General features: G+C 34.6%; 1 protein-coding gene across 1 annotated transcript in view; it reads left to right on the forward strand.

Annotated features, from left to right (window-relative positions):
• pth2ra (parathyroid hormone 2 receptor a) overlaps positions 1 to 12638 on the forward strand; it is an 88816-nt gene that overhangs the window by 50302 nt on the left and 25876 nt on the right. Inside the window, exons 7-8 of the mRNA XM_016545342.1 lie at positions 2865 to 3018; positions 10767 to 10827. Of these exons, the coding sequence (XP_016400828.1) occupies positions 2865 to 3018; positions 10767 to 10827 (215 nt within the window). The remainder of the gene's footprint in view (positions 1 to 2864; positions 3019 to 10766; positions 10828 to 12638) is intronic.

Genomic DNA, 12638 nt, shown 5'->3' on the forward strand with positions numbered 1-12638 from the left:
GGGTGTTAAATATTTATTTATTTATTTATATATTTATTTATGTTTTGTTTTTTTCCCCCATAGGTTTTTAACATTCTAAAAGCTCTTTATTCCAAAGATACAAGCTAATCAGTGTATTCAGTAGGTGTACTGTATTGTAAGTTGCTTCAGAGGTATTGCAAGTATTACGTACAACAATAAAAAATATGTGCATTGACATAAAAAAGGAAATTTACTTTTGCTACTTAAGTACTTTTAAAAGCAAGTACTTCTGTACTTTTACTTAAGTAAAAATCTGTCTTTACAACTTTTACTTGTAATGGAGTAATATTTGACCAGCAGTATCTGTACTTTCACTCAAGTGATGGAGTTGAGTACTTTGTCCGCCTCTGGTCACAGGTAACGTTTTCCAAGCAGATTCTTGTGCTATTGCTACTGTACTTTCCCCTTCTTCACTCCTTTCACTGTTATCTGTCTGTTCAACAGTGAGTGCAACAGTGCAACATTTATTAACAGTGAATTTATTCATTTGATTAACAGTGTTTTTTTTTACACTGATTGTGTCTGTGTGCTGTCTGATCCACTTTGTAACTTCAGTGATGCTCACATTAGACTTCTATTGATAATATAAAACCTTTTGTCTGGTCTTTAATGGTAGTGAGAGTGTGCTTTCTTTAACTGTTTGAATTATTTATACGGTACAATAAAAATGTTCTTTTTTAGTTTAGTGCAGTGCATTTCTTTGACATTACTTTTTTTTTGGCATAACAGAACACTCAAATTCTTCATATCAAACTCACAAACAAAAATAATTTATTTAATGCCAAAAGTTTCCATACAAAAATGTATTTTTTAAAGGGGTCAGCTTTTTTAAAGATCATTATTTTGTGTATTTGGTGTAACAGAATATGTTGACATGCTTTAATGTTCAAAAAACACATTATTTTTCAAATACTGTACATTATTGTAGGTCCTCTATGCCCCGCCTCTCTCAAACGCTTCGTTTTCTACAAAGCCCCCTCCTTTGACAAGCGCAGTCTGCTCTGACTGGCCAGCTGACCCAGTGCATTGTGACTGGCCGAACACCAAAAGCACGCGTCGGAAATGTAACGCCCCTTACCATAAACGCGAGCTTCATTAGAACGAGCCATTTTAGGGGGGCGTGGCAGAGTCTTAACTTTGATAAAGAATATCTCTTTGATTTTGAGACTTTAGTCTTTGCAACTTCAGGGATCTTATCTATGCACAATCAGCTTGTAACACTCCAAAGAGAAAGGAAAACTTGAAATCGCATCATATGACCCCTTTAAGAGATAATACAGTATCAAGAATATTTTGTGTAGCTTTGATCTGTTACAACTGGCTGTTGTTCTTTTAATACCTTTAGTCCACAAATGTTTGGTAACTATTTAAAAACAAAATGTACTTTTTTTAGTTCAGTGTGGTCAGTTTTTTTTTTTTTACATTAATTTCTTGCCAAAATAGGACATATTAAATACACTTTATGCCAAACCCACAAACAAAAACAATTTATTACATGCCAAGAGTTTCCATTCAGCACTTTAGAAACACATTACATCCTTTAGCAAAATCGAAAGACGTTGAATTTTCATAACAATTTGATTATCTAGCCAAATCTTCATATGATCAGTTAATTCATAGAGAATATATACAAAAAAATCAAATGTGTTCTTTTGATTTTCATCAAAAAGCACCCCAGATTTATCATTATTAACACATCATCCACGTAACCCAGAGTACCTGGTGTACATATAGGAAGTCTTTCAATACTCCTCGAAAAAGATTCCAGGCTTCATGACTTCATGAGTTTGCCTGATAGAATACCAAGAGTGCGTGGGGGATGTATACATCCGTTTGGGCTTTGATTCCAAGATATTGTCAGAGTAAAACAACCTTATAAATGTGCCTGATATTAAAGAGAGAAATAGCCATCCTAAGTAAGCTTTGATAATGTTTTGATGTGGGATGTGAAATCCCTTTTAATTCAGTTCATTGGTTTGGAAATGCTTTATGGCCATTAACCACACACATCTGTCATGGTAGTGAGCTAATAGCTTCATTAAAGTGCAGCTCTCCTACTATAGCATACAGCCACTCAGCTGACTGTAGTGAAAGGTTGTCATTTAGTCACACTTCTACTGTCCTAAAGACTGTTTCTGTCATTTTACAGACAATGTGTCATTTTAAAAGAAGATAGTGAGCTAATTATTCTAAAAGAGTATTCATGACGTGGGCACTTTTGTAGAATATAACAGAGCGGACTTAAAGGTGACAGTTCACCTTTTCTTTCATATGTGGAGCACAAAAGAAGATTTTTTTTGGTCCATACAGTGAAAGTCAGTGGGGTCCAATTCTATTTTGATTTTCAAAAGGTGAAACATTATTTATAATATCTTCCTTTATGTTCCACAGAAGGTCATACAGGTTTAGAATAATTAAAAGGGTGAGTAAACTGAATTTTCATTGTTTGGGTAAGATATCCCTTTATTTAAATAAAACATTTTTGTCTCTGAATCTGCGTGATCATGTACTGATGCAGTGTGTTTAAACAAATAAGAGTACATTAGAGAGTCTTTGGTTAGATCTAAAGATCTAAAGAACCCCATGTGATTGTACTAATTGTACCAAATCAGCAAACCAAACAAAAGCATATTGGTTTGTTTTGCTCTTCTGTCTTATGTCAGTCTGAACTGAGGCATCTCAATAGAAGATTGTTCATCTTGGTGGCCTCCAACTGAGAGTAGGAAATATGTTTGTCACAGCTAAAGTATTGTTCCTCAGCCACTATGTGTTTAACTGTTTAATCAAAACTGCCATGTTGTGATATGAGTGTTGACTTTTTCTGCTCCACTCTTCATTTTTAGATGGGTTGTAAAGTGACCGTCTTGCTGTTCATCTATTTCCTGGCTACAAACTACTACTGGATCCTGGTGGAGGGCTTGTACCTGCACAGCCTCATCTTCATGGCCTTCTTGTCTGACTCTAAGTACCTGTGGGGCTTCACTTTGATCGGGTGGGGTGAGTATATCATGATAGGTATTGTCCTGGAAGAGGCAATTTGTGAATATTCCCGCTTCTGTTGGGTTTGTAACATTTCTTGAGAAATGAAATGCTGCTGCTGGTGTTTTTTTCTGCCAGGTATCTGGTTTTGTTCATGGATAGCTGCATGACATGTAATTGTACTTTCCTCAAAGAACAAGGCCAATCATTTTTCCATTCATATTTTCATTTTTGACTGCCTATAGCTGGCTGCTATTATTTAGTGACTATTGTGTGCATGTGACTGAGAGAGATGCTGTAACAAATATACACTAGCACATGTTGAAAACAGTTGGAATGCTTTTTTTCTGGATTTCTTTGTGCATACAAATTTCAAGAACAGCATTTATATGAAATCTTTTAAATGACTTTACTCTCACTTTTGACGAGTTCAGTGTGCCCTTGCTAATTTCTGTCGAAGAAAAAAAATACTGAACCCAAATTTTAGAATGATAAAGTATTATATTTATGGTGTATTATAAAAATTGTTTTTATATTAAATATACACTATTTCCTTCCTCATCTTATCTATAGCATGTTGACAAATGGAATCACATTGTAATACACAGTAATACACACCACATAGGAAACACAATTTACTGAATTGACTGTGAAAACCCATAGTGAGCCAACAATGAGGAAACTGGTGGAACAAAGAGAGGTGTATACTGAGAAGAGATGAATAGAGAGGAAGGAAACCGCAGGGAGGAAGTACATAGAATAGCTACAAAAAACAAAAGAGTCACTCGAATTGACCATATGAATCATGATTTGTACTTGACAAATACTGGACCGAGAGTTCAGTTCAGTTCAGTTCAGTCCAGTATTGCCTTGTTTTTGTTGTTGTTGTTGTTTTTTTTGTATTGCATAGTGTTCTTTTCGCTATATCCTCAATTTCTGGATTAAGTGGTGGAGTTCTCTCCCTGCTGCTAGGAGAAAGTAACTCCAAGCAAAAGAAGCCTGCAGAGATATTGAGCCACATGCGTGCCATGCAATGTTCACACTGCCATTTTCTTTAACCTGTGGCTTGAGAAAACATTGTATTATGTGAAGCTTAAAAAGAAATGAGAGGCTTTATAAATATGTATTGTACATCTACAGAATCATGTAGAATCAAACGATCTTCCTTTGTGGAACTTTGACAAACAAGCTTTTACAGTGTTTCAGCAGTGTGTCTATAATAGCTAAATTTGTAATCAGTGTAGCAAATACTAATAGTATTAATGTGAGAACTGGCTGGTGATAAATGTGTTATCTGACAAAAAATGCAGTACTTCATTATAAAATAAGTTTGATCTGTTTGGCAAAACAAAGAGTTTGTTCTGTCTGTTCTGCATTCTGTTATCTTTGTTATTTGTGTGGATAATAATCTAGTATATAGGAGTTTAACTGTTGGAAACAATATTGTAAGTTCTGCAGTGTGACATGCTAAGCTCAAATGTAAAAATTAAATTGTATTGTAATTATTGCACATGCAGTTTTCATGACCTTGTATTGTCTTGAGTGCTATTAAAAATAAATGTCATACTGCACAAGCATTCCTAATAAACTAGTGAATGCAAAAAGCAGATTAAAAGGGGCGAAAATGTAACTAAAAAATACATTATTTTAATAATAAATTAAATTATTTGTCATACTTTTATATTTTTACAAATATTTATATTGAAGTGTTTAGCCTCAAATATCCTTATGCCTTTAGATGATAGATTTACTGTAAGTCTGCTAATTGTCATAAATTATATTGCTCATTACACATTCCTTTGCTGAAAAAGATAAAAACATTAAGCAAATGATCAACTGAGAGTTTTTTTTTAATTAGAGGTTTAATGAGCCCTGAATATCCAACGCTATCTCACGACCAATTCGTATGTATTTTACGAGGTGGCTAATTCTCACTCAAATGATTTTGTACGATTTGTCTAGACCCCAGTGACGGGTAGGTTTAGGGGCGGGGCTAGGTGTAGGTCATTCGTACAAATTCATACGAATTGTGCAACTCATAAAATACGTATGATTTGGCAAAAATCGCATGCATTTGTACGAGTGAGGTCGTACGAATTCATACATATTAGCCACCTCGTAAAATATGTACGAATTGCCGTGAAATCGGGCTGGAATATCCCATATTTTAGCCAGATAAACTTTGACAGTGATGCAATATAATTACTGTTGAAAACAGTTGTGCTGATTACACTTTTTGTGGAAACCATAATACAGGATTCTTTGGTAATTAAAAACCAAAGAACAGCATTTATTTGAAATCTTTTGCAACATTATAAATGTCTTTACTGTCACTTTTGAGCTTGTTAATGTGTCCATGCTGAAAACTATTCATTTCTTTTTCATTAAAAAATCTCTTTGATCCCAATCTTTATATTCTTAGGGAACAGAATTTATATTAAATGTATTTCCCTCCATGTGTACTCTTATCTATAGCATGTTGTAGCATCTGGACCAATCAGACACACAATTTTTTAGTTATATTTAACAAATACTCTGTTACACCCCTCAATCAACAAACCAACTATGAGGGTCTATGGACCCTTCCCCCGAAATGCATCTAACACCTCAGAAAGGCAGAACAGGCCTCTGGTTCCATGGCAATGCTGATAACACTGGTTTTATTGCCCAAAGGAATGCGGGCAGAGCAACACTCACTCATTTTGCTAATAGGAAAAACACATAATGCCCAGAGAAATGGACTGTTCTCTAATTAATTCATAGCTTAGAATCTTTAGTAGTTTTTGCATCAACATCCAATCGAATTATATATGCAAAATACCATGCTCTGAGACAAAGAGTCATAAACTTTCCCTCCAAAAGTTCAAGACACCATTGGCTCTTTGAAATCCCAGATGAGTGACCTCGATAGAAGATAAAGGCCTCACATTAGTGACCCGCCTTCAGTCTGCGGTTCTGTTAGATTCTGAGAAGATGGGGATGCTGAGCTAGTCTTCTAAGGAACACCCTATGTTCGTGCCAGGCCTCGGCCTTGACTTTCCATTCACCAAAGATCCTAGGATCTCAGCTGATGTCTCTCTTAGCTCTTTTTCACTTTCCACTGGGAAGAAACTCCCAATCACCATCGAATCTTTGGAATTCATCACTCTTCAAACCCGGAAGAACGTGATCGCAAGTCCAAAACCTTGAAACCATCAAGACTTTCATCCGAGACTGCATCCGGACACTCATTCAAGGCCAAGGCAATGCAAGTATCATATATTTAACTAAACGAAACAAAAAACGCCGCTGATGGTTTCACTTAGGTGGTTAACTGACTTATTTTCCATAACTACATGCAATTTAATTCTGCCACAGTTACTACTGGCAGCTCATATAAATAATTGTAATGAATCATAATTAATTGTAATTATTTATATACATTTCCCTGTTGAGCTAATTTGCTACAGTGTTGTCAAATGGAATCACATTATAATACACACTACACCAAAAACACAATTTACTAAATTGACAGAGAGTCAATTAAATTTTCAACCAGCTAAACCTTGACAGTGATGCAATACAAGGATGTTTGTGAACTAAATATTAACAAGGTCTCATTCCATTTCTCATCACCTTTCTTGTCTGAACAGTGTCTAATCCTATTACAAAGACCGAACAACTGTCTCAACTGCTGGCAGCAGAACCGTTCTCTGCATGGAGTTCATTGTGTTAGTCGAACCAGCAGTTAAATTAATTCAGTGGGGATGTTGGTGGCCATCCCACGTATATTCTGCAGTTGTTTATCTAGGGATGCAGTGCTTTCTTTCTATTGCTGAACATACAGATTCCACCTCAGCGATGGCTGCCTTTTGAATCTATATCTTATGTATTCCTTTTAGAAATGTCTACATGTGAAAACCAATCAGCTATTATTTATAGCAAGTGGTATTCATACCCTTCTCTCCGCTCCCACACTGAGAAACAGCACAATGATAGCTCACTGCAGTTTGTTTTGAGAGGTTGCTTCCTTAAGTGGTTTCAAGTTGAAGTGTTCTTTATTTATTTGTCATTCCTGTTTGATGTGTTCCTACTGGAAGGGCAGAGATAGAAGCACCTTTGATATGCAGATTCCCTGTTCTAGGAGCGGCTGCTCACTACATGCTTGTGAATGTGTTCGGCATGGCTTGTTAATGACCAACGGGTTAAGTCTGTGAAAGTAGTACACAATAATGTCACGTTGATTGGGGTAAAATAGTCATAATGAGGCGAAATCATTCATGTTCAGAGGATGAGTGAATCATGTGAGTGATTCATGTCCTTTACTTTTCATTGCCTATAATAAGGGCACAATGAGGGTGTGTTACATAAAGGGCTCATATTTATTTGATAGAGCCATTGCTAAGAGAAGGAAACTAAGCCATGCTGTGTGATGCAATAATTATTGTGGCAAAGGAAAAATTTTGGTCTCAGAATTATTTAAAGAGTTCAGCAAAATGAGGAGTGGACATATCTGTCTTACCCGCATTCATGTTTTCCAAACCTGTATGATTTTTTTTCTTCGTCTGAGGTTTCCATACTCTGCACTATAGTTGAATGCTGACAAAAAATACACAAAAGATGTTTACATCTGCAATATCACAATTGAATTTGGAATAAGGAATGTCCATTTATTGGGATTTAAAAATGTAAATTTTTATTATTGATCAAATTAAAATTAAAAATATATTGTATGCTGCTGAATATGTAATATTGATGCATCTTTACACTTCTAACAGTAAAATCAGCATATGTCTTCAGAACACTTGGTGTATATTGCATATGTTGTATGAAGTACTTTTATGTTGCTTTTATTTGCCTTTTTAGAGCATGAGACATTTTTTTAAAGAACTGCATAAATATTCTTCACAATATTTTATTTTGTGTTCCACGGGGGAAGGAAAATCATTGAAACAACAGGAGTAAAAAATTATAATAAAATTTTCATTTTCGGTGGACTGTACCTTTAAGAATTGATTCAATAGATGAAAGTTCAAATTCCGTGACAGTGGGAAATTCATACACAGAATGACTTCTCACCTATTCCCCGAATTACTGGAAAATGTCTTAATGACAAGTAGATTTTGAGGCTAGCAGATCAGATCCAAAACAGCATGTGTTCCTGTTGAAGGACATGAAATGAGCGCCATTCCTTCGGTGGTATCATGAAGAGAATGTAGTATGACTCAGGGCACACATTATTTCAGCGAGATAATCCCAGACTCCCACAGTTACCCCATCATCGCCATGGGAACTGCTGTCTGAGAGGAGGGCACCCTCGATTGACACGCTCATGCATGATGTGTTGTTGGTTTTTCTGAGGTTATACCATGCATCTCATCAACAGGAAGCAGCATTTTTCATTTAGTGGCTGAGCCACTCAAGATTAAATATGCATGATAAAAATGAATTAATATTCAAATTTGTTGAATAATACCATCATTATGGGTTTTCCAAAAGCAGAGAAATACTTAAAAGTCAAATTGTAGTATTATTATGGTTTGCATTTCAGCATCCCAATTTCTGTGGGAATAAAGTTACTCTTTTAGTCTTAACTTTAGTTTAGAACCATGATTTCGTCATGTTGAGATGAATAACTGATATTCTGTCTAGGCTTAGTCGATCAGTTTGAAGTGAATTGAGTAATTATTGTGCAGAACAAAAGATTACATTTCTATATACTATTTTTCATTTCTTATTTACTCTTTATTATTATACTATATATTATTTTGAATTAATATTAATATTTAGATTTTAATTTATTTTTTAATTAAAAAATCTTTCAAAATGATATATTACATACAGTATTCCTGTCAGCAAAAGATTTGAACTTGATTTTGTTTACTGGGCTGTGTAATGCATATAAAAACCATGATCAGAATCAAAAATGAGTTTTTAGCTCTTTCAATTTCAAAGGCTGATTGTGAATTGAAGGCAACTATTGAAAGTAAAATAAATAAATAAATAAACATTTTATAATAACAATAATTTTGAAATTCTGCCAGAACTGAAATATTCAATCAAGTTTACGATGTACCAGACAGAACAGATGCTCTTCCTGTTCAGTGTTTGGAATGAAAAACACTCCGTTGGCAATAAGTAAACAAGCAGTATTTTTTATTGAAATTACTCCACAGGGTATCCATCTATGAGTGCAAATCTCCGCAGGTGCTCTTGAACCCCTGGGGAGACATTGAAGGTTCAATCATGCTTCAATGCCTCCTTAAAATGTCCTAAGTCATTTTAACATCCATTTACTTGATGTTAGCTTTTATTCATGCCATTTATTGTGGTTTACTGAACGCATACTAAATTAGTAAACTAAAATAGCATTGCATTCTAGTTAGGATAGTCCACATAATATTAACCCTTTAAACCCGACACCACCCGCACGAAAAAATTCAAAATCAAATTACTAAGCAACCCCTGAATGGAATAACACAAAATAGGTATCATTTTAAAGCTTAGAATCTCGTATTTTTAATGGGTGTAATATTGTATTTTGATCAACTCTTAAGGAGCGCTAAGCATTCCCTCTAAACCGAAGTGTACCGCGGACGGGACGCCCCCCCCCCCCCCCCCCCAATATTACTAATCATAATTTTCAAACCACTGCCTTGATCTGAGACTGATCAGAGTCTGAGCTTTACAATGCATGTGGCCTCTTTGATTAACTCTACAGTAGTGCCGAGTTATTTGCTGATAAATTACAAAAAGTATTCATAATTTACAAAATATGTTTTTTTTTGTGCCATGTACTCTAATATGTCAGAAATATCATACAGCTCAGATAGTCATGTGTCATATGTCATTTGAAAGGTCTCATCGAGTAGAATAAAACAAGTATAATTTTTTGGGGGGCTTTGACTAAACTTGAGTGAGGCATTACTTCAAATTCAAAACAACAATTTCAAAACTGTAAAGGGCTAAGAGAAGGGCAACCTCGGTTCCAAATGCTGTAACTTTTGATTACTTCATGATATCACCACAAAATGTAATTCACATACAGCACACATGTTGGGGAACATCACCAAAAAAAGAATTTTTCTTCTACCTTATTCCTGTCATGAGATATTGAACGTCAAATAAGAATGATATGAAAAATTTCCCTTGACCACACTCATTTTTCTTAAATTTTATCACCTATTTCTCAGCATGAGAATATTCAAATGCAAAGATTTTTTCCCCCCATAAAAATATAGAAACATTTCTATCAGACGATACTTACCTTTTGACTCTCCTTGCTACGGTCTTGGAGTTATGAGTCATTATTTTTGTGTATGGCACTCAGAAAACAACAGTTTTTAAAATTCCTTCAGGGAGTCAAGAGCTAAACAAAAAGGCCTATTTTGTTACAAAATACTGTAACTTTTGGATACTTTATGCTATCACCACAAAATGTGACACAAATACAGCTAACATGCTGGGGAACATCGTCAAAAAAGCATTTTCCTCCTACCTTATTTCTGTCCTGAGATATTGAATGTCAAATAAGACAAATATGAAAAATTTCTCTTGAGCACTCAAATTTTTCTTACATTTTTATCAGCTATTTCTTAGCAGGAGAATGTCCAAATGAAATAATTTTTTTCCACTGAAAGTACAGAAAGTTTTCTAGCAAACGATACCAACCCTTTGACTCTCCTTGCTATAGTCTTCGAGTTATGAGTCATTATTTTTGTGTATGTCACTGTGTATGAAATACAGTTCATTGAAATATACCTTTCACTTTCTTTGTTTCATTTCAGGTGTTCCCGCTGTTTTTGTTGCAGCTTGGGCAGTTGTCAGGGCAATGCTGGCAGATGCAAGGTGATTTCATGTGTTCATCCTCACAGACTTGACCCCATGTCCTAATCATCTTTGTAGAAATGAATATAGGGGCTTGTATGGTAGTGTTTGTGAAAGATATTATGGGTAAAAATACATAATATCTTGACGATAAAGCTGAAATATATTATGTCTATTTTTTAGCATTTTGATATTTATATGTATGTATGTATGTATGTATGTGTGTGTGCATGTATATTCAACAAGGCAAATAAGTGTGTTAAAATGATCACGGTATTGTTTAGTATTTTATATTTTGTATATGTTTAGTTTGTATAGTTCAAGTGTTAATTCTCATTGATGATGTGGCAATGCAGAGCAAGTGCTAGTTAGAAACTAATTAGATGAGTTAGTGTTTGTCTTGGATCTGTAAATGTTTGTGTTCTTATGTTAAAACGCCCCTGCAGTGTTTAAGCTGTTTATCACCAGATCATCTTAATGAAGTGGTGTTTTCAACTCACATTGATGTTGGACCATGCCTGAGGCGTTATCTTTCCCTGTTTATTTTCAAACGCTCGCTGAATGTCATTGTCTTACTCCCTCGAGAGCACAATTTGTATTCTTGCAGCTTATGGTATAAAAGTAAATGTCTTCAAGCAACAACTTGCTGCTTCTCCAGGGGAGAATACTTTATCAACGTAAGGTTTTGTTTTAGCTGTAGTCTTTTTTTTTACAAGTGTTGTTAAGGTGGCCTACTTTAACTGATCACAAATTGTATCTTTAACTTGATCTTTAGTGTATCTTAAACTAAAAGTCACACTGCATAATACATTTTAAGAGGGTCACATACAGGTGTCGCATGACATCAGTTATTCTTTTGCAATATTAGGAAATATCACAAATTAGTTGATATTTTGTAATGCGTTTCAGAACAGATGTTTTCAGAAATTAGGGAAACAATTAATACTGTTATCCCTAAATAGCACAAGGAGACAGATGACATTAATAATAAGACAATAATAAAAGATGTTTACAAGACTATTAACAAGACCCATCTGAAAACAAGAAATGAGTAAAGTACACATTAAGCACAGCAAAATGCTTTTTAAATCACAGCAGCAAAAAACAAAAACAAAAAAAATGCCCCATTTACAGTTATTCTCAATCAATTTGACACATTTCTCCAAACTCAGGTCACTGTTCTCAAAACAGTTAACACAGTGATCGGAGCACTTTGTAATGGTCCTAAACAGATTGTACGTTTTCATTCATTTCATACAAATTACAAATCATGCAAATCATTTTCTCAAAACAATGGGCACAAAACTCTCAAATGTTTTCACAATAGTTAATACAACCAACCAATACTTTAAAATACCTGATAAAAGGGTTTACACAAATCACAAACATTTATGTACCATTTGTCCAAACACAACAAACAAAACTGTAATTTGTCATTTTATCAAATGAACATGGTATATTTTCGATTGGCCCTAAACTGATAACTATTCGGATAATTATACACACAACACAGGAAATGCAGTTTTCCTAATTGTTTACACATTTATCACAATTGCTTTAGAGTAATAATAAAAGGGAAAGTATACAAAGAACAAGAATGAATATGCAAAATAATAAATAAATAAAAAATAAAAAGAAGAAAGAAAGACCAGAGAGGAAGATGCAGTACCGCCGCTCCGTTAACGCAGAGTGAAGTTTTATTAACAAATTTCGGGAGGAGCATGTGCAGATAATTAACATGGCCAGTCCATCATCAGTAATTACACCATCTATCCAATCAGAGAACCTCTATAAATAATCAAAGCAGCCTTACCTTCATTATCTCTAGTCCT

The sequence above is a fragment of the Sinocyclocheilus rhinocerous genome, unplaced genomic scaffold (genome assembly GCF_001515625.1).
Source record: "Sinocyclocheilus rhinocerous isolate Xijiao unplaced genomic scaffold, SAMN03320098_v1.1 scaffold1842, whole genome shotgun sequence".
Lineage (NCBI taxonomy): Eukaryota > Metazoa > Chordata > Actinopteri > Cypriniformes > Cyprinidae > Sinocyclocheilus > Sinocyclocheilus rhinocerous.